The following is a 26,646-nucleotide window of genomic DNA, read 5'->3' as shown; positions in this document are numbered from 1 at the left end:
TTTGAAAAACGTTATAGTTTCAGTAATTAATTAATCCATCGGCGCCGGCCGGGGTGGCCGAGCGGTTCTAGGCACTTCAGTCTGGAACCGCGCGACCACTACGGTCGCAGGTTCGAATCCTGCCTCGGGCACGGATGTATATGATGTCCTTAGGTTAGTTAGGTTTATGTAGTTCTAAGTTCTATGGGACTGATGACCTTGGAAGTTAAGTCCCAAACTGCTCAGAGCCACTTGAAGCCAATCCATCGGACAACACTTATGTCAAATCTGATCAGAAACACTCCTATATTGTGCTGATCTGTAAGTCGACTACTTTCGTCAGGAACTATATCATTTAAGGATGATACCACTCTTTCGGAAGCCACAAAACTTCCTACCAACGATAAATATTTTTGGACGACAAATGACAAGCAAAGCACTCACCATCCACACTGTTCTCAAAAAACGAAAGAATCATTCTTCTGCACAGTCAAGATTTTTATGCCATCAGTTTGTTACTCGTTTCTAAGTGCTGGTGCTGTTACTGAAAGCACTCTAATCGCTTTTCCCATTACTGTAATAACCCAACATTTCAAAGCAATGGAAATTTTACTAATAAAGGTTAAGCGTTTTCTTAAAAGAAACGTTTATTTAAAAACCAAACTTTTTATTGTCACTACTCTGACAATTTGACGTATCGACTTTTTACCCGGTTGTGGTTTTTTTTTTGCCTTCAGTTCAGAGACTGGTTGGATACAGCTCTGCACGCTACTCTATTCTGTGCAATCTTCTTCATCTCCGAATAACTACTGCAACCTACATCCTTCTGAAACGGCTTAGTGCATTGATATCTTGGTCACCCTCTACGATTTTTACCCTCCACGCTTCCCTCCAGTACTAAGCTGGTGATCCCTTGATGCCTCAGAATGTGTCCTACCAACCGATCCCTTCTTCTAATCAAGTTGTACCACAAATTCCTCTTCTCCCAGTTATATTCAGTACATCCTCGTTAATTACGTGATCTACCCATCTAATCTTCAGCATTCTTCTGTAACTCCACATTTCGGAAGATTTAAAGATTCTATTTTCTTCTTGTCTAAACTAATTATCGTCGATGTTTCACTTCCATACATCGCTACACTCCGAACGAATACTTTCAGAAAGAACTTCCTGACACTTAAATCTATACCCGATATTAACAAATTTCTCTTCTCCACAAACGGTTTCCTCTCTACTTCGACCAGCATAAATTATTTTGCTCCGAAAATAGAAAAACTCATCTCTCAGCATCACCTGAATTAATTCGATTACATTTCATTATCCTCGTTTTACACTTACTGATGTTCATCTTCTATCTTCCTTTCAAGATGGACTCGCATTCGGGAGGACGACGGTTCAATCCCGTCTCCGGCCATCCTGATTTAGGTTTTCCGTGATTTCCCTAAATCGTTTCAGGCAAATGCCGGGATGGTTCCTTTGAAAGGGCACGGCCGATTTCCTTCCCAATCCTTCCCTAACCCGAGCTTGCGCTCCGTCTCTAATGACCTCGTTGTCGACGGGACGTTAAACACTAACCACCACCACCACCACTCCTTTCAAGAGACTTTATCCGGTTATTAGTGAAGAAATTAAAAAAAAATATTATAAGCCCAAGCATATGCCGATAAATACCGGTATTCAGAACGAAGATACCGGTAACGCTTTTAACCAGTATTCACAATCTTCTTAGCTACATACAGGGTGTTACATAAAGGTACGGCCAAACTTTCAGGAAACATTCCTCACACACAAAGAAAGAAAATATGTTACGTGGACATGTGTCCGGAAACGCTTAATTTCCATGTTAGAGCTCATTTTATTACTTCTCTTCAAATCACATTAATCATGGAATGGAAACACACAGCAACAGAACGTACCAGCGTGACTTCAAACACTTTGTTACAGGAAATGTTCAAAATGTCCTCCGTTAGCGAGGATACATGCATCCACTCTCCGTCGCATGCAATCCCTGATGCGCTGATGCAGCCCTGGAGAATGGCGTATTGTATCACAGCCGTCCACAATACGAGCACGAAGAGTCTCTACATTTGGTACCGGGGTTGCGTAGAGAAGAGCTTTCAGATGCCCCCATAAATGAAAGTCAAGAGGGTTGAGGTCAGGAGAGCGTGGAGGCCATGGAATTGGTCCGCCTCTACCAATCCATCGGTCACCGAATCTGCTGTTGAGAAGCGTACGAACACTTCGACTGAAATGTGCAGGAGCTCCATCGTGCATGGACCACATGTTGTGTCGTAGTTGTAAAGGCACATGTTCTAGCAGCACAGGTAGAGTATCCCGTATGAAATCATGATAACGTGCTCTATTGAGCGTAGGTGGAGGAACATGGGGCCCAATCAAGACATCACCAACAATGCCTGCCCAAACGTTCACAGAAAATCTGTGTTGATGACGTGATTGCACAATTGCGTGCGGATTCTCGTCAGCCCACACACGTTGATTGTGAAAATTTACAATTTGATCACGTTGGAATGAAGCCTCATCCGAAAAGAGAACATTTGCACTGAAATGAGGATTGACACATTGTTGGATGAACCATTCACAGAAGTGTATCCGTGGAGGCCAATCAGCTGCTGATAGTGCCTGCACACGCTGTACATGGTACGGAAACAACTGGTTCTCCCGTAGCACTCTCCATACAGTGACGTGGTCAACGTTACCTTGTACAGCAGCAACTTCTCTGACGCTGACTTTAGGGTTATCGTCAACTGCACGAAGAATTGCCTCATCCATTGCAGGTGTCCTCGTCTTTCTAGGTCTTCCCCAGTCGCGAGTCAAAGGCTGAAATGTTCCGTGCTCCCTAAGACGCCGATCAATTGCTTCGAACGTCTTCCTGTCGGGACACCTTCTTTCTGGAAATCTGTCTCGATACAAACGTACCACGCCACGGCTATTGCCCCGTGCTAATCCGTACATCGAATGGGCATCTGCCAACTCCGCATTTGTAAACATTGCACTGACTGCAAAACCACCTTCGTGATGAACACTAACCTGTTGGTGTTACGTACTGATGTGCTTGATGCTAGTACTGTAGAGCAATGAGTCGCATGTCAACACAAGCACCGAAGTCAACATTACCTTCCTTCAATTGGGCCAACTGGCGTTGAATCGAGGAAGTACAGCACATAATGACGAAACTAAAATGAGCTCTAACATTGAAATTAAGCGTTTCCGGACACATGTCGACATAACATATTTTCTTTATTTGTGTGTGAGGAATGTTTCCTGAAAGTCTGGCCGTACCTTTTTGTAACACCCTGTATTTATGCCATGTTCCACGTTTGTCACAGCAACAGTTGCATCAGGCAGTGTTACGCTGTTTGAGGTGCCAGAGCACCGAGCAGGCTGCCACTACCTGTAGCTGGCGGCATCGGCAGAGGCAGCCAGCAGCCAGTTCTCGCTGCCGGCAACCGGCCTGTCATTAGGCGCCTCCGATACCTGTCGCTGGCGGCACGCCCCTCTCCGGCGCTTAATTTAACTTAATTATTACTCTCCGTTAGCACTCTGCTCGCCACTCTCCGATCGATCGAAAATTAACTACCGACGGGGATGGCGTCAGGTGGTCGAAATCACATGCAAAATTACAATCCCGACGCGCCGCAGCCTTAATGAATTAACTAATGGCGGCAAGCCGCTGCCTCGGTTTTCAGCGATCACCGTTCCCGCCAGCGGGAAGGGACGGGACGGCCGCTCAGAGCCGTTCGTCAGCGAATGGCCGAGAGGGCGGGTCGGCGCCCGCAGCAGTTTCGGGGGCCCATATTTTTCGTGTTGGCACCTCGAGCTATACATCTCCGGCGAAGGCCGGCCGGGCCCTCTTTTCTCGCCGCGGAGAAACGCAACCCCTAAATTAGGCCTCATCAGCAGGGGCGCCTTCCCGGCCATTTAGTGACGCCGTCTTTCGTCCGTGGGGTGCGTCGGATGTTGTGGTGTTGCGTGTTTTCGGTTATAAGGACCCCGCTGAAAACTCCACTCGCCGCAACACGCTAACGGAAACCCCATGTTACTTCTCACCACAGACGCCTATAATTTTCACAGCTTTTTTTTTTTTTTTTTTTTTTTTTGTACGTACCTGCCACCCTGAGGGATCGGTGCGTTAATTAGGGAACATGCAAATGTTATAAAGAGTTATTTTTAATAAATAATGACTTCTCTCGTCAACAGGGGCTACTCATGCAGTTTCCGTTGACTTCGACGTGGTAATTTCTGTTGACTGTTGTGGGTGCTTGCGGAAACATGATCATGGGGAAAAGCACACTGCTCTTGCTACTGCTTCAGTAATTATTTATTTTTTCGAGCTAAAATCCCATTATTAGCTTACTTTTTCGCGTTATTTGCAAAATTGTTATTGAGCACCGGCTGGTTGGCCGAGCGGTTCTAGGCGCTACAGTCTGGAACCGCGCGACCGCTAAGGTCGCAGGTTCGAATCCTGGCATGGATGTGTGTGATGTCTTTAGGTTAGTTGGGTTTAAGTAGTTCTAAGTTCTAGGGGACTGATGACCTCAGATGTTAAGTCCCATAGTGCTCAGAGCCATTTTTTTTGTTATTGAGCATTTTGGGACAAATGAAATTAATTTGCAATCACCGGTTAAAAATCACTGACGGAGACGACAGAGGGAAGGAGGATAGTGGAAAGAGAAAAGTTACACCGTCAATCCAAAAATTTCCGAGTGTTCAAAATGACTCTGAGCACTACGGGACTTAACATCTGAGGTCATCAGTCCCCTAGAACTTAGAACTACTTAAACCTAGCTAACCTAAGGACATCACACACATCCATGCCCGAAGCAGGATACGAACCTGCGACCGTAACGGTCGCGCGGTTCCAGACTGAAGCGCCTAGAACCGCTCGGCCACTCTGGCCGGCAGTTTCGAGTATGATTTTACTTCTGACGCATAAGCTATATTAGCGCAGTAACTACAGTGGTAACTTGCACCAACAACAGTTGTGCCTACGACCAGCCATTTACTCGCAGGACGTGTTAAGTAGTGGACGTGCGGCTGCAGCGTGTCAGCGTTGTCGTGTCGCCAGTCGCAGTGAAGCAACGAATGCAATCAATGGCGAAGAAATTCTTCAGAATTTTATGGTAATAAAAGTTTGTGCGTATTCTGTCACGAACACCTTGACTCCCGAAAAAAACCAATGACGTGTGCAAGCGTGCCGTGAGTTGGTTGAAATGCAGAACGCGGACCATTATTTTCTTCTCAAAAAAAAAAAAAAAAAAAATCACGAGAGACGAGACTTGGTTACATCAACACGAACCTACCGCAAAATGAATTGCAGCAGGGACCGCTCATCGTTCTCCAAAACCGACGGTGGTCTAAATGTGTCGCGCAAATAGGACAACATCCAAAGCGCTTAGTTTTACTAAGTGGTATGAACGTCCTGTGCGTTGTCATCAAGTGGGGAGAGACTATGTACAACACCCGGGCCATTAAAACCACCATCTTCACTTTTCATTATCTTTTATTAATCCAGCCTCGAAACTTATTGGACTGACGAGGTACAATTCAATTCATAATGCAAATACACTTAAGTTCTTACATAGACGTCTACGCGTATATGAAGTAGCTGGTAAGACAATAGTTATTTCTCGTCTCTTTAACACACCTACAAAAATGAACGTTTGCTTATTTGTAACACTACATAAGATGCTTCTTTTTTTCTTTCGCAAATAGAGACGCAATACATCATTATATTAACATCAGAACCGCATTTCTGAAAGCAGGAAACTGTCATCTCAATCGGTAGTCATCACCGCTTCTAGATTCGCGAGGAGGGTGCGTTATTCTCACAATTTATTGTTTTGAATTTAAAAAAAATGAGAACGATGTGGTTGGAAAGCGCAATGTTAACTGTGTTCCAACATCAAGTTAAAGCTATCGTGACCATCTATGATTTTACTGTTCACACACCTTTCCTTTCTGCTACGCAAGTTTCTGTACGCGGTACGTACGTGTAATACATTCCAATAATATTTAATTAGTTGAATGTTATGGTTTTAAAGAGTTATTGCTACTTTTTCTGTTCTTTTTATTCATGTGTTTATCACTTCCTAAAACACTTTCTAGAAGTTTTTAACTCTCGCAGAAAATAGTTTTTCAAACGTAGAAGGTTGACCAAAATGTTCAAACTCATGGAAGATCCGTTATAAAAAATAAAATCTCTAAAAACAACAAAGTTCCATTCAAATAAACTAAAGTAACGATATCACGACAAGTTTCGGCATACCTAGAAGTATTATATTGCAACGCAACATTAAGGCAAGTCACAAATTTGTTCATTCTTTTATCCTTGTACTGTAAACTCTTATACGGATTATTGTGTGTGTACAAGTCAAGTTCTGCTCACACTTGTTGGTTAATAATTTATAGATATTCACAACTGGCTTGAGTGACGGACGAATTACCTGTTTAATCTGTAGGAACTGGGCTTACAGCTATTTCATTCACATGGATTTCCAGTTCATGTGCGTCTGATATGCTTGACGTGTGCGTAAAGCAATTTACGAATGCGATGTCGCCCGTTGATACTACTTTTTTAAATATTTTTACGCTTTCAATCGGTTTCATATGCTTCTTTATCGTTGACGTTTTAGAAATTCTGAGAACTAATTTGTTTCAGGTTTTAATTTTTTGTATTATCAGGAATTTGCATATCCCAAATTTGAAAATGACACATGTAAGGACTTTTCTTCTCGCACGTATACTGTTGGCTTCAAACTAAACGGATTTATCCCTTAGCACAGGTCAAACTTTGCTCTACTTAAAATTGTGTCACTGTATGTATCCTGGCTGATGGTAGAATTCTATTTTGCTGTCCTGGGAAACTTCTTTATGTAGGTAGTCCAAACTGTCAAGAAATGTCAAGTATGTATGTGTAGCGTGGTGAAGGTTGCGACGTCCAGTGTAATGCTGTGTTCGATCTGTTTTGGAAGAAAGAAAGAAAGAAGAGAAGAAGATGAACACAGTGCAACACACAGCCTACTCTCCGGAAGAGATTTTCGCCACCATTTAACGAGTGGATCGCCATTATCAGGTTCACACACCTTCACTCAATAAGTAACATTGGTGAGGCTTGGAATTCAACCCACGACTCTGGAACATACATTAATTCAGCGACCAAATTCAATCCACAACCAGAATTAAAACCGGTTACGTGAATCAGGTGAAGTGTATAAGTGTGCCTCAGCGACTTCGTCAAGGTGGAATCGCGGCCGGTGATGTCTGCACTCCTGCAAACAAGGGAAGATGCTGGGACTACACCTGGGATCACCCTCCGGACGCTCCTTTACACAGACAGACCACCGTAAGGAAGATGAGTAACAGCGGGAGACCACGAATGCCAATTTGTCAGACCTGTTACTCCATTAGCATAGCCGCACATACCCGAAAAAAAATGTACCTGAAAAGGGTTAAAGTTAAAATTTTTTAGGCCGGTACGAAATTCGCGTCATAAAAACAATGGTGCAGTTAGCGTCGGAGCTGACACCTTGAGGTATCCGGGCCGGGAAACGCTGAAATAAATTCTCGTAGCCAAAATTTACGACGGGAAAAGGAAAAAGTTGAATAAACGACACGGTTGCGTGTGGGGCCGGCGCCGTCATCGGCGACCGGGGCGCAGTAAATCGCCTACTTTATTCCGCACCTGCGGGAGGGGGCGAGCTGCGAGCTACTGTGCGGACTCACTGGACCTAGTCATCCCACCACTCCAAACTGACCACCGGCCGAACACCCAACAGTGGAAACTGCTCTGTTTTTGCGCTAGTGCTGTACTGGAAGACATAAAAGGCTGCTAACACCTAGGGTTGAGTTTAGTTATGTGACCAACAAACATCTACGTTTACAGGAAGAATGAGAACTGCCTGGACAGTTGCGTGATCAGCGCGGCGGATTGCTAAACGAATGGGTCCGGGTTCGGTTCCCGGTCAGGTCGGAGGTTTTGTCCTGTTGGGGACTGGCTGTTGTGTTGTCTTTACGTTTTTATCGTCATACAATGAGGTGAAAAGTCATGGAATAGCGATATGCACATATACAGATGGCGGTTAGTATAGCGTACACAGGGTATAAAAAGGTCAGTGCATTGCCGGAGCTGTCATTTGTACTCAAGTGATTCAAGTGAAAAATTTCCGACGTGATTATGGCCGCACGGCTGGAATTAAGAGACTTTGAACACAGGATGGTAGTTGTAGTTAGACGCATGGGATGTTCTATTTCGAAAATCGTTTGGGAATTCGATATTCCGAGATCCACAGTGTCAAGAGTGTGACGAGAATAACAAATTGCAGACATTACCTCTCACGACGGACAACACAGTTTTCAACGGCTTTTCCTTCACGACCGAGAGCAGTGGCGATTGCGTGGAGTTGTCAGCATTAACAAACAAGCAATACTGCATGAAATAAGCGCAGAAATCAATGTGGGACGTACGACGAACGCACCCGTTAGGACAGTGCGGCGAAATTCGGTGTTAATGTGCACTGGCAGCAGGCGATCGACGCGAGTCCCTTTGATAGTAGCACGACGACGCCTGCAGCGTCTCTTCTGGGCTGGAAATCTTATCTGTTGGACCCTACACGGCTTTAAAGCAGTGACCTGGTCAGATGGTGAGAGCTGATACCAGTGTTCGAGTGAGGTGCAAACGCCACGAAGCCATGGGCCCAAGTTGACAACAAGTCACTGTGCAGGCTTCTGGTGGCTCCACAATGGTGTGGGCTGTGTTTATGTGGAAGGACTGCGTCCTCTGGTCCAAATGAACCTTTCATTGACTGTAAATGGTTGTGTTCGGGTGCTCGGAGACCATTTGCAGCCATTCGTGTATTTCAAGTTTCCAAACAAAGATGGAGTTTTTATGTATGACAATACGCCATGTCAGCGTGCCACAACTGTTCGCGACTGGTTTGAAGAACATTCTGGAGAATTTGTGCAAATGGTCTGGCCACCTAGCTCGTTCGATATGATTCCCATCTAACATATGGGACATAAAGAGAGGTCAGTTCGTGAACAAGATCCTGCATAAAAAAACCGGAACTAAGATTTTTTTTTTCATGGCGATTTTATAACATTTTAAGCCAATTCAGTAACTGTGTGCCTCTCTCGACTGATGGATGTAACTATTGTCACAATGTAGGCTGCACGATGGTTTTTCTGACAGTAATAACCTGCTCTGGTCTGCTAATGTCCATGCTACCTGTCTAATGTCACTGAAGGAACTGAGACGTGTTCGAGTTAGGAATGTTTCGCCGCTGTTACAGCATGCAGAGTGGAATTGAAGCCATCCAGTGCATTTCTCCAACAGTAAGACCATACGATCCAGAGCTTCCTTCCATGAATCATGCGATCCATTACCACAGGAGTAACATGATAACGAGGCCAGCAAGTGTTCACAAACTATAGTTGCGAAATATTATCGTACAATGAAACTACGGTGAAAACGAAAAGTGAACTAACTCCATTAAACAGTCATTTTGTTGAAGGTGACAAGGTATCTGACAAGTTAACAAGGTCCTACAAAGCTCAACCAAGGAGCAGTCATTTTGGAACATATAGAAAACGATTTCGGTTTAATCCTTACTCGCAAATTTCATTGAAAATACCTGTACTTTCAAATTTCAATAAAATAAGAACCAACTGATGACGCCAAAAATATTATGGTACGTTTCTGGGTAAAAGGAAGTAACATGAGGGGAAAAGAAATTTGAGCATTGCATAAAGTAGTGGAGACCAATTTAATCTGCAAACGCGTCTTATCCGTCCTACTGCTGTGCAACGTGCGAAAGGAGGTGATATTTTCCTGGGTAACATGGAATGTGGGCATCACGAGACGTGAATTAACGGGCGCATCGGGAAGGAAGCTGCACATTTACTACGGGTGAAAGGTCTGTCCATCTTTATCCAGTGTCCTTGATATAGTGTGTTCATTCGGGGGTCGGAGGATTAGTGACTGGAGATGAGCGACAACACTTTGGAACCAGAGACACTCCCTATATGAGACCGTAGTGAAGATCCTTCAGCGGGTACTACGCAAGATGCTGTTAACCCGTCTCTTGATTTGACGCTGCCCTCCGGCAAATGTATTCTTCACAGGTGAGAGAGCCCACCAGTGACTAATGTCTGTGGCGCGCCACTGTCTGTGAATCACATTCTGAGCGCACCCAGTTGTTTCAGCTACAAATAAAATAATAAATTGGCTGTGGACTTAATTTGTATCCTACATGACGACTGACAACGTTTAAAGCCTTAGCTAAATTTTCAATTTCTTTTGCAGCACGTGGAACATTAAGGTTCAGTATTTGGAACTGTGATAATTACTTGAGATAAAATAACAGCAACAGATGAACTTTTATTTTAGATCACTACGACCGTCGACATAGCGTTGATTAGAAACAGAGCATAAGCTCGGATTACGAAAGGATGTGGAAGGAAAATGGCCATGCCCTTTTCAAAGGAATCATCCTGACATTTGCTTACAGTGATTTAGGGCAATTACGGAAAACCTAAATCAGGATATCAGGATGGTCGCACGGGAGTTTGAACCGTCGTCCTTCCCAAGGCAGCGTGCTACCTACTGAGCCACCTACCTCAGACCTTGGTGTCAGTAGCTGTGATCGAAAGTGAAAGTGCAGCCATCGCTGTTAATTCATTCTTAGCTGAATTTTCGTTCATCTACTCATTTTTCCAGGTAGTTTTGGGAAATGGTACTTTGTTTTTGGACTGAACCACCTCTATCCATACTGGACGTCTGTAGTCTTGGATACATTTTTTAGCTCCTGAATGGTCGTGCGGTAGCGTTCTCGCTTCGCGCGCCCGTGTTCCCGGGTTCGATTCCCGGCGGGGTCAGTGATTTTCTCTGCCTCGTGATGACTGGGTGTTGTGTGATGTCCTTAGGTTAGTTAGGTTTAAGTAGTTCCAAGTTCTAGGGGACTGATGACCATAGATGTTAAGTCCCATAGTGCTAAGAGCCATTTGAACCATTTGAGCTCCTGAATATTTTTTAGTAGTTCCTTCATTTTGTTATCTTTTTCTGAACAATTGTTATTTATATCACTCAGCTCGGAAGTTAATGACTAACTCAAACAACTAATACCAGTGCACTCGTCACATACGTATATGTGCCTTAGTTGAAAATTACAGGAAGTTGCCATGTAGTTGCAATGAACCAGAAAACTGAGATGTTTATATTCCTGCGTGTGAACAATTAATTTAGTACATCGCATGAGCATTTACAAAGAACGCGGCTACACGTGAAGTATACCTACTTTTTTCATTTCTTTTCATTTATTTGCAGCATGCCGCATTGCAATATTTGTAATACATGTTCAGATACCAAGATACACAAAACACAAGTCTAATTATAACGAAATACAATAGTATGGATGAAAAGTATTCACAATAGAGAACTCATGTATGATCGATTTAAGGTTTTCAGGTAGAGCATGATGAAAAGTATTTTGATAATTACACCCATAGAAGTTAACTTTTGTATAATCGATATAAGATTTTTAGGAATAACTTTTTTTTAAATTTTAACTTTCAGTAACACAGCTATTCATAAGCTGGGAAATTTTATTTAACTGCAAAATTTTTGAAAACCGTTCATGTACAGCTTTACTAAAACCAGTTTATCGACGGGCCAGCTGCCTCCCTTTTCTGTAATACTTTTCCTTAGGGCATCTATCTCTGTATTAAGTTACCCATAATAGGTAATCTATTATTTGATCATCCTCTCTGCTCGTACAAGCAGCCTGAATCGACGATAATAAGTCATTAATTTTCTATGCCCGGTCAACATTGTTGTAAGCTTAGATGATACCTACTATTTTGTTTCATTAACCAATAACGAATTTGTTGTTTTTTCTACCTTAGCGGTGTGTAAAATTCTTAATAAATTCGTCTTAAATTGGAAATTTGTGGTAAGGTCCTATGGGACCGAATTGCTGAGGTCATCGGTACCTATGCTTACGCACTACTTAAACTAACTTACGCTAAAGACGATACACATACACCCATGCCCGATGGAGGACTCGAACCTCCGAAGGGGGGAGCTGCGCGGACCGTGACAAGACGCCTCAGACCGATCGGCTACCCGTGAGGCTAAATTCGTCTTAAACCACCTAACTGCAGTTCCATTTAACTTTATTACTTGCACTGCATTCGAGGATTGCAAAAGCGACCTCCGGCATTGCATTTCGACTGTTTCAACAAAGAATAACCCAAATAGTCTGTACTCTTAGTATGAAACTATTATCGATTAGTGACAGTATTTGATGCTGCTAGTTTAACTGTTTATTTGGGAGCTGATACCTGTAGCATACTATGGGCGTAGCAAGTGGAATGAAAACGTAGGCTCAAACGTCAAAACAACCAAATGACGAGCAGTTGGCAAATTATTATCAGTTCATATATTTTAATATTGTCTCGGTAAAGACGCCTGAATCGGTTACACGGCAGCTGCAGTATTATTAAAGAGCTTCAGGAAAGCGAGGATGATAGGTGTTTTTCAGCACATGCCACTAGTCTGCTAAGTAACTCGGGCTGATCTCCATGTGTGTATAGCAGAACGCCTGTGAATTGTGAAACACTACTACATATCTACTTCCTTTCTGCTTGCTAGTCGCGATCTGCTGGAAGAATCTGCATGTCAAACGTGTAGCCAAACCAGAGACTATGAAAAATGGGTCAACTGCCTTCCGGTTTCCACCCAGGAAACAAAAGCACCGTAGTCCGCACGTTCTATTGTTCTGCCGTTATAATAAGCGCCTCCCGAGGCCACTTGCTAGTGTGATTGAATCATTAGATCATATCGCGATGGAAAACGTTAGGAGTACTCATACGTCGCAAAATGGATCGATGCCTGTGTGACTCAGATAACGAAGCTAAAAAATCTTGGGTGCAACTCTCAGTCGTTATAGGACTTTTCTACCACTTGACGTGACCCGACTTTCTGCTTGATGGATAATTTATATGCACTGTGATGTATTAAGATTGAGTAATATCTCGATGGAGGTAACTTTCCTTCCTAGGTTATTGTTTCATTTTGAAATAAACGGTTTGTTTTATAATTTAGTAAGAAAACGTGCACAAAGATATCGCCTTTTACAATGACTGAACGAAACCGTTATTACGGATGCCAAAAGATATTGCTTCCTCCACACATATGTGTGCGATCTATCGTGCTATACCCTCACCGTTTCCAGACTCGCTTAGATTTAGTAACTGCAAGGGATGACGTTTTCGGATCGGTGCTGTGGGTGGATGTCTGGTCCGGGACGGTAATGGCCAGCAATTATCCTGCTGTGGCGAGAAACCTCGCGTCACCCGACACGCCGCCGCTGCCAGACCGTCCTTATAATTTCCTACTCGGCCGCAAAAAAAGTGCCGTCCGCAACCGGAAATTGAGTTATTATAGATGGATGTCAGATGGCGTTACAGCGCTCTAAGGGTTAACACGTAAAATATAGGGAATGCAGATACGATAACATCTTGCACTGTTGCAAGAACACAGCTGCGGCGAAACAATCTTCCGACCGCATGCTACTGGGACATTACACCTGCAATACTGTTGGCTGCTGCGCGTCTATGACTGGAGTGCTGGGACTACAGTCCGCAACTCGAACAAGACGAAATCATGAGCCCAAAAGGCGCTTCACGAGATTTTATACTCTTTCTTAGATTAATAAAAGCCTTTTTCTAATTCATACCTCAGTTGTCATACACGCCAACGCATCAAAGATGGCGTTAAGTTAAAGAAATACTGGTTGCAATAATACTGAAATAAAGCACTATTTTTCGTAGTTCAGTTCATGGAAGGTATTTGTAAGTCATAAATTCAGTATTTTCTCGTGCATAAAGACGTATTCTGAAGTGAGGTAGATAGATTCATCGGAAGAATCACCGATCCACGGAGGAGTCACAAAACCATCGTTGGACTAGAACATGAGTATTGGTCTTTAGCCTGGGGTAAGATGGGACTGACAGTAGAAATACAGAGGCTACAAAGAAGAGCAGCCTGTTTTGCCAGATGTTCGTTTAGTAAGAGCTGGAGATGTTTATCCAACTCTAATGGCTTACGCTACGAGACAGGCATTATGCATCTCGGTGCGGATTATTGTTAAAATTCCGAGGCGCGCACACTCCCGTCAGCCCCTGTGCGGGGGGACCCGGGTTCGGTTCCCGGTACTGTCAGGGCTTTTTCCTTGGTGTGAGGACTGGACCGGGTTGCACTTAAGAGATCGGAACAAGGGACGAAGAAGCTAACTTCGACTTATATGTAGATGGGATATCAAGTGTCACAGGAGACAGCACTGATGGCGTATGGTACGAGCTGGTTAACGTGACTGTGCGCTCTAGCGTTCTCTAGCGGCAGTTGTTGGCTTTATTTGGCTCCCAAATCATACAGTTTGTTCACGAAAATGGGCGTAAGTAGAATTCCTCTATTAAAACGCATATTTGCTCTGTTTAGAGTATACTGGTCATCTTGTTCTGTCTGTAGTATATTTAAATTTAAAAAATGTTCAAATGTGTGTGAAATCTTATGGGACTTAACTGCTAAGGTCATCAGTCCCTAAGCTTACACGCTACTTAATGTAAATTATCCTAAGGACAAACACACACACCCATGCCCGAGGAAGGACTCGAACCTCCGCCGGGACCAGCCGCACAGTCCATGACTGCAGCGCATGAGACCGCTCGGCTAATATATTTAAATAAAAACTTCAATATCTGTGAATGTGTAATAAGGCAAAAATGGAGGATAAATGTTCACTCAGTTAAGACATCAGAATATTAAAGGTGATGAAGTCGAACAACCTCACTCCTGACAGAGAGTGCACTTATATTTATTTAACGTCAAATATTACAAAAATTATTTCTGTTAATTTCACAGAAAAATCCTACAATCTTCTGGAGGAGGAGCAAAGTTGGACGCGAACCCCTAGAGATCCAGTCTCGGTTCCGTATCGTGCCGCCTCAACCAATTACGCTATGCTAGAACTCTGGTAAGTCTCGTTTTATATTACAGTCTTCTGAAGGCTTTAATCCCAGAAATGTAGTTATTTGACAAAGCAAATCTTAATAAGAATGACACGTGTTCATGAATCTTCAATGGATCGTTGCATTAAAATGCCTTTTATTCTCATAACAAGCGAGCCAAATGCGGAAATAATTATGAATTAAATATGATTATGCTGTTTATCGTCATTTGCTTCCTGAGGAAGGAAGACTTTATTCTTGCTAGTGGTTCTACTTTACGGGGCACGTTTCCGAAATACAGCAGAACTCGTTTTTGTTTCAAGTGATGAAATGGCTTCTCACGTTTAAACAGCAGGAAGTGGCGTCACAAAACTCGTAGAGTGCTACGTCAACGTTATGTAACGTGACCCGTGCTCCGACTACTTACATGGAGAGCTACCTCATTCACAGGTAGCGGCTCCAAGGTCGGAACGTCGCCAACTGTCGGCAGCACGGTGCACTGACCCCATAGCCATCCGTGCTGCATCCGATGATGAATTACTAAGGATGACATGGCGGTCGGTCGACTATCTCGTGGTCTTCAGGACCTGATCGTGGGGTTTTCGTTTTTTCCGTATGTTGCTGTCAGTCTTAACAACGTATTGCTTCCTGCTAGTTACGAGTGGCGGAAAGACCAAAACCGAAAAAGAGAGAGATTCGAGATGGAGAGATTCGAACTCTTCCAGTCGTTCTTCTCACGAACCATTCGCGACTGGAAGAAGAAGGAAAAAAATCAGTGACACAGGAAGTGCCTTCCACTACACACCATGAGGTAGCCTGCGGTGCACACATGTAGCAAATGGCTACTTCGTCGACTCGGTGCCGTCTTTCGTTCTCACGCCTTCCAGATGCTGGTGCTGCGTGCGGTCATCCATCTCGATCTCCAGCGTGCCTTCTGCCGGTGGCGCCAACGTCAGCTGAGTCGGCACTCAGGGCGACCGGCGCGTTTCTTGCTGCATGCCGAAGGCGGACATCTTTGTGGCGGGGAACAGGTGAAGGCAGGACGGGCAGCCAGTCATTAGCGGTCATCCGTCTACGTCGGGCCGGGCGCTCTCTGGCGCGGACCACCGGCCGCAGCTTAATTGAATAACAGCGGTGTGTACATACGCAGCGCGCCATTGTTGACGCACTAATTCCGTTCTTATTAGGCGACGCGGTGGCCACGTCGCTGCCGATGTCAGCCCAGATACGACATAATTACACGGCGGACGCTGCCAGCGGCCGGCCGGCGACCCTCCCGAGATCCGCCGTGATAAATACCCCGCTCTCCTCTACTGTGTCTTTCAGGACTACACACTTCAGAAAACGCTATCTCTGGTTTGATTCTTCTTTCAGCAATCTGTAAAGGCCACACGGTCCGTCTCGGCCTCAGTACAGCACCTGGTGAATCCGTTTCCTTTTGTTCTAGCCGGCAGTTGGTGGCCGAGCGGTTCTAGGCGCTTCAGTCTGGAACCGCGCGACCGCTACGGTCGCAGGTTCGAATCCTGCTTCGGGCATGGATGTGTGTGATGTCCTTAGGTTAGTTAGGTTTAAGTAGTTCTAGGGGACTGATGACCTCAGATGTTAAGTCCCATAGTGCTCAGAGCCATTTGAACCCATATTTTGTTCTACCAGCCCCCCGTGAACCAACTGAATTGTTTTACGTTCCATTGGGCCCGCAGCATAGTACACATCACTACAAGACAAAATGAAAACGAAGTCTCAGAAACTAGCTGCATTAAGGTAATACACACATTTTTTTTAATATTTTACACGACAACCCTCTTTCGGCTTATTGCCACTATCATGTAACCTGCGAAAATAACATTGGTAATATTGTATATACGTAAATGCTGTTTTATGTTCACATTTGCATTGGTACATACGTCTAGTTGTAAGTGATGACCACATTGCACCGACAGTAAAGTTTTTCCTTTAAGTCTTGGTAAGTATAAAATTTTTTGCACTTACGAAACGTAATTATGTTTTTGACAGATATTTTGTTCAATATTTTTGGTTCTTTACTGCGGCGGACTTACTATGAACATTCTCGAAGAAATGGAAATATATGTTCATACAAGAACATATCCACACGAATTTCTAAACTAACACACAAATTTTAAAAGAAAAATACTATCTCGAAAACTTCATTGACACAGTGGAATACGAAACGGGATAGTTAAATGGTAAAAAAAAAAAAGAATACACAGCCAACAGATAAAATTTAAAGGAAAATAGAAGAACTGTACGTAACATCATCTCTCAAGAGATGTATATACTTGTAAATATATAGCTTCGTACTAAAGAACTCTCAAAATACTTAACCGTCAAAATATTTTTGTCAAAAACATATTTACGTTTCGTAGCTACAAAAAATATTACGTATAGATAAGCATACGCAGATACCCTTCCCAATGCCATTTTCGCAGGTCACTTGATAGTGGCAATAAGCGCAAACAGGTCTATCGTGTAATATATATATATATATATATGAGCGTCCGTTTCCACGTGGAAAGTAGCTGCAGACACTATATGACAGCGTTGTGCATCATAGTGTGGTGTATCTTTGCCAACGATAGACGAAAACATATCGACAGCAGAGACCATTGATATCGTAGGTTAAGTGGGGCCACCACAGCCAGTGGTAACTACACAGTTTGATTGCAGGTCGCGGAAGTTGACCGACTGGGGAACTGGGAAAACAGGCCACAAAGCGGGCTAGGGTCAGTTCTCTTCGTCCATGGAGATCATTACTAGCTACACTAGGCCGAGCGGTTCTAGGCGCTTCAGTCTGGAACCGTGCGACCGCTGCGGTCGCAGGTTCGAATCCTGCCTCGGGCATGGATGTGTGTGATGTCCTTAGGTTAGTTAGGTTTAAGTAGTTCTAAGTTCTAGGGGACTGATGACCTCAAATGTTCAGTGTCAAACTGCTCAGAGCCATTAGAACCATTTTTTAGAAACCCTCAACTTTTGGAATTTCAAACGTCGGTTCCTTTAACTTCGTTTATTTTATAGAGGACCACAATATTTTTTTCCAGATACAAGGATCTGGCGATTTAAGTAGTATTAATGTCTGATATCCTGTAAATACTTTAGCTGTGAAAGATCCTGCTGTAATATTCCAGAACTTTATAATTTTACAAAGCAGTTATCTGCTGTTACGTCGTCATCTGATGCAAAGACAAACATTCCTGAAACATTTAAAATCTAAGTACAACATTGCTATATCCACAGAGGACTTTGGGGGTAACACCTAAAAATATTTAGGTCTAACCGTAGATATCAATGATCTTATTCATACTTTTCAAATCTGCAAGAAGCACACCACCATAACGCTTTTATTTTATCTTATTTTATTTATTGTTTGTCATCAGTCTTCTGACTGGTTTCATGTGGAGTGCACTGTAAAGCCTGCCAATACCCGACAACCCAGTCACCCTACACACACCGTGCAGTTTTCCCCGAACGGGAGAAATATAGCTTAGGAAGTTCACCGCATACATAACAAAGGTATGTAGGGGAGAAATTAAGATATAACAGAAAACCGCGTTGTCTCCCAAAAAGTTAATCGGGGATAATTTAAACTACGCAAGCTGTAACCTGCCAGTTTCTGTTTAACTATATATGAATCATTTCTGCAGTGAGGAAAAGATATTATGCCTTAATATACGTTGTTTGTATATCAATAGTTCCACTTACCTATCAAAATCTGTTAACCTTGATGAATCCCTGAAACCCTTAGCAAAAGGATTGCTGTCTATTTTCAGCTTCGTTATCTGAAAAGAAAGAATAACAATATGAAGCACAGGTTAATGTAGGTCGAAGCACAACAGTTTACTTAAAATTAATGGAAACTGTTTGGTTAGTAACTGAAGTTTTATTTTATCTCAAATTGATTAAATTTTCATTTTGTATCACTGTTGGGTGATTCAACTACTTTTCTATTACTGTTAGGTGAGGTGTGGAATAATACACACATCAAAAAAAGTTTTGCATCACCCCGGTTCCCAGAACTCCTGAAGATAGACGTTGACAGTGGATATTGTATCACAGACACTGTCCCTTTGACTGTTCAGAGGTGTCAGAAAACTGTGACAAAACTGTGCGTAATAGGCTGCATGATGCATAACTTCACTCCCGACGCCCATGGCGAGGCCTGTTTTTGCAACCACGACACCACACAGAGCAGTACAGACGAGCCCAACAACATGCCGAATGGACGACTCAGGATTTGCATCACGTCCTCTTCACCCATGAGTGTCGCTTATGCCATCAACCACACTCGTCGGAGACGTATTTGGAGGCAGCCCGGTCAGGCTGAACACCTTAGACACACTGTCCAGCGAGTGCAGCAAGATGGAAGTTCACTGATGTTTTGGCGTGGCACTATGAGGGGGCCGACGTACGCCGCTGGTAGTCATGGAAGGCGCCACAACGGCTGTACGATACGTGAATGCCGTCCTCCGACCGATAGTGCAACCATATCGGCAGCATATTGGCAAGGCATTCGTCTTCATGGACGACAATTCGCTCCCCCATCGTGCACATCTTGTAAATGACTTCCTTCAGGATAACGATATCGCTCGACAAGAGTGGCCAGCATGTTCCCCAGACATGAACCCTATCGAATATGCCTGGGATAGACTGAAAAGGGCTGTTTATGGACGACGTGAACAACACACCACTCTGAGAGATCTTCGCCGAATCGTCATTGAGGAGTGGGACAATCTGGACTAACATGAACTTGTGGATGGTATGCCACGACGACTACAGGCATGCATCAATGCTAGAGGACGTGCTACTGAGTACTAGAGTTACCAGTGTGTACAGCAATCTGGACCACCACCCCTGAGGCTCTCGCTGTATGGTAGTAGAATATGTAATGTGTGGTTTTCATGAGCAATAAAAAGGGCGAAAATGATGTTTATATTGATCTCTATTCCAATTTTCTGTACATGTTCCGGAACTCTCGGAGCCGAGGCGATGCAAAAGTTTTTTTTTTATGTGTGTAGTGTATTTAAGTAATAGTAAAAAAGTATTTTCTGCTCGTGTTCGAAGATGTAAACAAGCTGAAAACTCCAGAATGAAATTTTCACTTTGCAGCGGAGTGAGCGCTGATAAGAGACTTCCCGCCGGATTATAACTGTATGCTGGACCGAGACTTGAACTCCGAACCTCTGCCTTTCGTCGGGAAGTGCTCTACAAGAGCAGTGGCCCGCGAAAAGTGGAGGTCCCGACTTCGAGTCTTAGCCCGGCACACGGTTTTAAGCTGCCAGGAACTTTCAAGTTAAAAACTGTTTGGTGCAAGGATTGTTCTAGATGAACGAAAATAAAAAAAGAAAAGCAAAAATGTTAATGTTTATGAGTTATTACGCTTGATGGTAGTCTCAGACTCGTCCAGAATTAAATTAATCATGTTATGAAAACTTTTAGATGAACCATAATATGAACGACGTGAAATAAACTCAATTTCTGTTATGGAATTGACTTGATTTGATTTCGTTTGATGTATTGCCCATTTAGAGACCTGTTTCCTTACATTTTGTAACAAGTCGTTCATTTTACAGCTTTTCAAGTAGATTACAAAATATACTCTATATTACAAACAGCAGTTATTGTTTTCAGCAATTACAATGGAAGTAATAATAAACTGAAAATACTTTAGAAATTGATAGAAAAAACACAAAAATATTCAAATATTAAAAAGGTGTGTCGATAGATGCTGTGACAAACTTGGAACTTGGATAGTAAGTAAGAGAGAGAGAGAGAGAGAGAGAGAGAGAGAGAGATAAATGTTACTCTATTTGAGTTAGCCTGGTCTAAGTGTCCCGGAGCTACTTCGAGCATTGCACTGCCGGTTCGCTACAGTTTAATTTACGGATTTATATTTCTAAACACTATGTACAGAAACACTAAAACTGTTATGTACATTGTGAAAAGCGCAGTGATGTGCAAGTGTAAAGTATGTTATTTCTTGGGGTTATTAATTAACGTTAAGTTCCTATATTATGTGTCTTAAATTTAACTTGTTACGTTGCTTATATACTTAGGGTTCAGTTACAAATGTATAATGACCGTGGGATTGATATGCCTGCTGTTGGTGCCTAAGCTAGAGCAGGTTGGGTTGATTGAATTACACTGTTTATTCTGATACCGTTAAATTATTTTAGATATTCTGTAAGGTTATCTGTGGTACGTGCTGGTGAAAGTGTTCGCTGTTTGAGTGGGTGTGTATTTCGGTGCTGCTGTCTGTGATGGTGCACGAAATGGTGCACACTCTACACACACATTGTTTCATAACACTTCACTCTCTACACATACACACACAAACACACACACACACACACACACACACACACACACACACACGCACACACACACACATACATACACACACAAACACACTGGTGATCTCTGGGCCATTTTCTGTACCACAAATTAGCATTTGCTATCCTGAAAAAGTGAGTACTGCGCTGGTGTCTGGAGTGCTGCTCTGTATCGGTGACAGTGAAAAAAATATATGTGTTGGGGATCCACGTTGTGTAAAATAGTATATATACTTAGTAAAATTGCAGTACAGATAAAACAAACTTGTTGTTACTCAAATCACTTCAGTCTGCAGGCTGGAAATGATTATCACTACTTTTTACATAACTATACAATAAAAGAAATGTAGTACAAGTTTTTTGGAAACTTCAGTTTTCCTGCAGCTTTTCCTGGTATCTGTTGCTGTTGCTACAAAACAAATCCACAAAACACTTTTCAGGTGACGTGATGCTCTGAGAGCCCTGTGTTATATAGCCACAAACCTTGTGAAACGTTACGAGTTCTAGAACTGTTTTAAATTGGTTTAACGTGGCAAACAATTAAAAAAAGTAAATGAAATGTATTTGCAATTGTGAATATGAACAACCATCGGCTGCGCAATGAAGTAACGACAATGAAGATTTGTGCTGTATCGGGACTCGAACCCGGATTTCCCGCTTGTCGCGAGCGGTCGCTGTAGGATCAGCCTCTCCGAGCACGTCTCGCGGCCAGACACAGGCTCCCATATTTCGTCAACCACGTGTCTACAGCGTGTACTCGTACGTCCATTTGTTTAATCCCGTAAATCGAAATTAAACTACGCCAGAACACGTCATTTAGGCCCGAGGGCACCGACCGGCCGCCGTGTCATCCTCAAACCACGGATGTCACTGTATGCGGATATGGAGGGTCATGAGATCAGCATATCACTCTCCCGGACGTATGTCAGGTTAGGAGACTGGAGCCGCTACTTCTCAACCAAGTAGCTGCTCAGTTTGCCTCACAAGGGCTGAGTGCACCCTGATTGCTAACAGCACTCAGCACACCTGATGGTCATCCATCCCATTGCTACCCCAACCCGACAGCGCTTAACTTGGGTGATCCAAAGAGAATCGGTGTTACCACTGTGACAAGGCCGTTGGCATAGTCCCCTACAGGGGAGACATTTTACTTGAAAGTCACTTTTCCGATGTCGGCGGATAAACACGGTATTGCCGTGTGTGAGTTGTTCTCGGAGATGCATGCATATCCAAAGGGATATTCGATCGTACTTCAGAGCAACACAGGGACTGCGATGTCGTGGACAAAAAGTGTCGAAGTTACGAAGACGAAATGGTGCCACTTACCAGCTGGTTCTGGTAGGCGGTGACGGCGGTGAACACGGACTCGGGGAAGATGTAGGTGCGGTACTGCTCGCTCTCCAGGTCGGTGATGGGCCCGCCGTGCTCTCGCCACTTGACCAGGTGGATGCGCGGCTGGTAGCGGTGCATCGAGTTCAGCACGATCTGAAACACAAGCCGCAGAGCCCGTCAGCTGTCTGCCTGCTACTGGTATGACTACAACAAGTCTCATTTGTTAATTGGTAGGAGTTTCTACACTGTGTATATCTTCATTTCAACGTGTGCGATAACTTCATTTGCTAATCCTATACAGTGAGCTTTTACGTCTTCAATATCTCTCAGGAAACAGGTAATGAAGGTGAATTACACAAAGGTTACAAACAACAACTGTGTTCCATTAGTACATTCCATTAGTAAACTGTGACAGAGTTTCAGTCAGAGCTTGTTAAGCGAAAATATTAAAAATGAAGAATAAAATATCTTCAGGAATGCGGGTTTTCTCCTTCGTTCTAGTGCACCTGATCTATGAAAACACTGATGTATGATTCTGTTAGATGATTAATATCGAAGAAACTTCAAACTGTTTTTTACTAAAAAAGTTATAATGAATTCACGGTATTCACAGTGGGTGAAGGCTGTTAAAGCCGCTTTAGCTGTTATGTAGTCCTTTATTGGGAACACTGCCGGTTTCGCACCGTTACAGGTGCATCCTCAGGTGTTGCACTCTTAAGCAAAACGTAATATTTTTAGAATAGGACTTTATGAAAGAGGAAAAAATTTTTTATAAAAATTCTTAAAAGTATTTTTCGGACGTGCATTAACCGAAAAATGGTGAAAAAACTTTTTAAAAGCATTACTCACTTGATTAACCCTCAAGCAGTCGGGAAGCTGTTATGTCCAACACTTCAGCAGCAAAGCGAAAATATTGATCGATTATTGGTTGTTGTCAGTAGTAAAATTGGTATTAAGCACCAATAGGTGAATCGCAAACTGAACACGTGAGGTTATAAGAGCTAGTGTAAAAAATGATTACACTCTTTAAAACTACGGCTAAAGCGTGCAAAAATCTTTAACCGTAATCAAGATATATAATGTCTTTGGGTTCTACGAAAGCAAATGATAGCAGCCTGACAAAAGTACTGATAACTCACCATTACTAAAATTTGAAAAAAGCGACTGTTTCTTACGCCAGTGCTGCGGACAGCTAATCAGTGGTGTTGAACTACAAACTCATATTGCCAAACATTTAACCCGAGTTTGATACCATGAATCATTCTGTTATAGCTTTTACACTGGCTGAAACCTGCTGCGGCAATACTGCACGCATGTAAGAATTATCTCTATCTACTGCTTTCTGATAGCAGTACTGCGCGGAACACATCTAATTATTGATTATCCTTCAGGAGTTATTTTGTCAGTACATATCCATTAACGGAATATACTCGCCAGACTAATTTACGGCTGCTCTATTGATTAGTCACATAAAATTTGAGCTTCAGGAATATTTCTCTTGTATTGAGAACCAAGTAATGTTGTCCGTTGGCGCTGGTAGTCGCATGATACACTCTCTTTATTAGGTCACTCCTCCCACATATTCCGCAAGCAAAACTGAAAACGTCTGGAAACACAGAAGAACAATGGCTTACGGACCTTCAGGAGAGATATTTTCTATTATCATACAATTTAACAACACGCTGAACGTAAACATCTGCGCAAATGCTATGTGGAAATGACGAGTTTATTTTAGTTTATAGGATCATGATAGTGCGAGAATCGCGTATGACAACTGTATTTTAGCTGAAAACTTGACGCAGCACTCTGCAGTCGGTTGAATTACTAATGTATGTAAGTGTAAAATGACGTGTCAATAGAATCATAATATAACTGTTACTTCACGGCATATTTCATTCCCCTATATAATGTTCATATGATGGCAGGAAGAACTACTGTGGCAATGCAGAGCTGAAAGCACGTCAGCAATAAGAGAGTAATGTACAAGGTAAAAGTTTACATAATTTACAACTTGTCAAGACGTGTTCAAATTAAATGACAGCACGAATGATGAATGAATAAGAAAGCAGCAGGTAAGTCTAGAGTGTGTAACTCGAAGAATGCTGGAGAGAGAAGAAATGATACCTGGAAGCTGACATCGATAGTCGAAAATGTTAAGCAAGAGTAATGGCTAGTAAGTATTGATGTATAGGAGATTACAGAGATTACTGTGGATAGACCAGCAGCGTTGGGGACTCTGAAGTCTTACTACCCGAAAAAATACACACACACAGCGAGAGAGAGAGAGAGAGAGAGAGAGATGCGTTCAAAAAAAATGGTTCAAATGTCTCTGACCACTACGGGACTTAACTGCTGTGGTCATCAGTCCCCTAGAACCTAGAACTACTTAAACCTAACTAACCTAAGGTCATCACACACATCCATGCACGAGGCTGGATTCGTACCTGTGACCGCAGCGGTCACGCGGTTCCACACCGTAGCGCCTAAAACCGCTCGGTCACTCCGGCCGGCGAGATGCGTTCAGTGTGATACCCACCACGGCGCTTCCATAGGGCTGGTGGCTTTTCCAGTGTCTCCTGCCCTGTTCCTACTTCATCGCTCCGAGACAACAACGCTAACCTCTTCCTATAGTGAACGTGCATTAGATACGTGTGCATGCAACAATCTACCGGAAGAAAATTGTAACTGGGATGGATCAGGCATTTGAATTTTAAATGGGCAGTTTAAGTGACTATTATGATGTGATTCGTCCATACAAATTTATTTTATAATGAAGGAGTTCGAAGGATTTAGTCAGGAACGGCTTTTTTCTCCACAGACGTTACCCTCAACTTGATAAATTATTAACTTACGTGCTACTTGCTCTGACATGAAATACCAAACAGATGAACCATGAAAAATCGTGGCATGTGTAAGAACTATTACAAACAGTTGAGAACAAATGATGCTACTAACTTATTCATTGGTGGTCATTCATCAGGAATTGTGCATCCACGGATATAGAGAGGATTTGCAAGCTTTTACCCGTTATGCTCAAGATATAATATTGTACAATAAATATCCAGAAAGGTATTAGCCATGTCTGATTAATTCATTACATAGAACCGAGTCTTTATCATAAAGCAAGTCTAAGCACTTTCATACGTTACTGCCATTGTGACAAATTACAGCTATGTTTGTACTTTCCAAAAAATTCGTCAGTACAGCTTATAGAATGTTTCCATGATGATGATAAACACTTTTAGAATGATGAATAAAGGCAAGTATATTACCTTGAGACAACGAATCTTTGGCCCGGAAATTATTAAGCCGAAAGCTACGACGCGATGTACTGTGGGCTAATTCTGCCGGAGGAATGTGATAACCTACAAATCATTCTTTGTACGACGTAATAAACCAGTAAATTATGCACTTATCATCAAACACAGGGCATGCTAGTATGACAAACATGTAGGCATATATCGTGAGAAGTTGGGACAGAAAACTTTATCAAGTGACGGTAGCTATTCCACTTACTCTTCGTGCACGTATGTGGTTTCAGCTAGGCCTCATTAACATATAAGCATTAGTTATTACCTCTTTCGAGACAGTAATTTCCTATTAACGACATTTTTCTCTGGGTTGCAATCACAATTCAAACCGTAGTACAGTAACAAACACTATAAAATTTAAATAATTATTTCACATAATCAGATACAGAGGCTCTACAAATACTGATTGCGCCAGTACTTCACATTCCGTTTAAATTTCATAGTTTCGTCGTGCTGATGCCAGTTCCGGAAAACTTCGCATGCTGGGCTGCCTACATAGCGTAGGTAAGGGTCGTTCCAAGTAAACATTCCGGCCAACCTGCAAGTGGGTTCATTACGTCAGCCAGTACCTTGGTTGACACTACGCTAGTGTGAAGTCGGCATAGTAAACAAACTGTTTCCAATCCGTTTAGAGACGATAACAATATATACGTATA

At 42.8% G+C, this 26,646-nt stretch overlaps 1 protein-coding gene across 1 annotated transcript in view; it reads right to left on the bottom strand.

Annotated features, from left to right (window-relative positions):
- The window catches only part of LOC124775841 (T-box protein H15-like), a 389,667-nt gene that overhangs the window by 27,353 nt on the left and 335,668 nt on the right, over positions 1-26,646 (bottom strand). The window contains exons 3-4 of the mRNA XM_047250676.1: positions 22,674-22,832; positions 18,721-18,797 (exon numbers count right to left, since the gene is read on the bottom strand). Of these exons, the coding sequence (XP_047106632.1) occupies positions 18,721-18,797; positions 22,674-22,832 (236 nt within the window). The remainder of the gene's footprint in view (positions 1-18,720; positions 18,798-22,673; positions 22,833-26,646) is intronic.

Source organism: Schistocerca piceifrons, chromosome 2 (genome assembly GCF_021461385.2).
Source record: "Schistocerca piceifrons isolate TAMUIC-IGC-003096 chromosome 2, iqSchPice1.1, whole genome shotgun sequence".
NCBI lineage: Eukaryota > Metazoa > Arthropoda > Insecta > Orthoptera > Acrididae > Schistocerca > Schistocerca piceifrons.
Note: the sequence above shows the minus strand (reverse complement) of the source record. Positions and strands in the feature narration are given on the sequence as shown.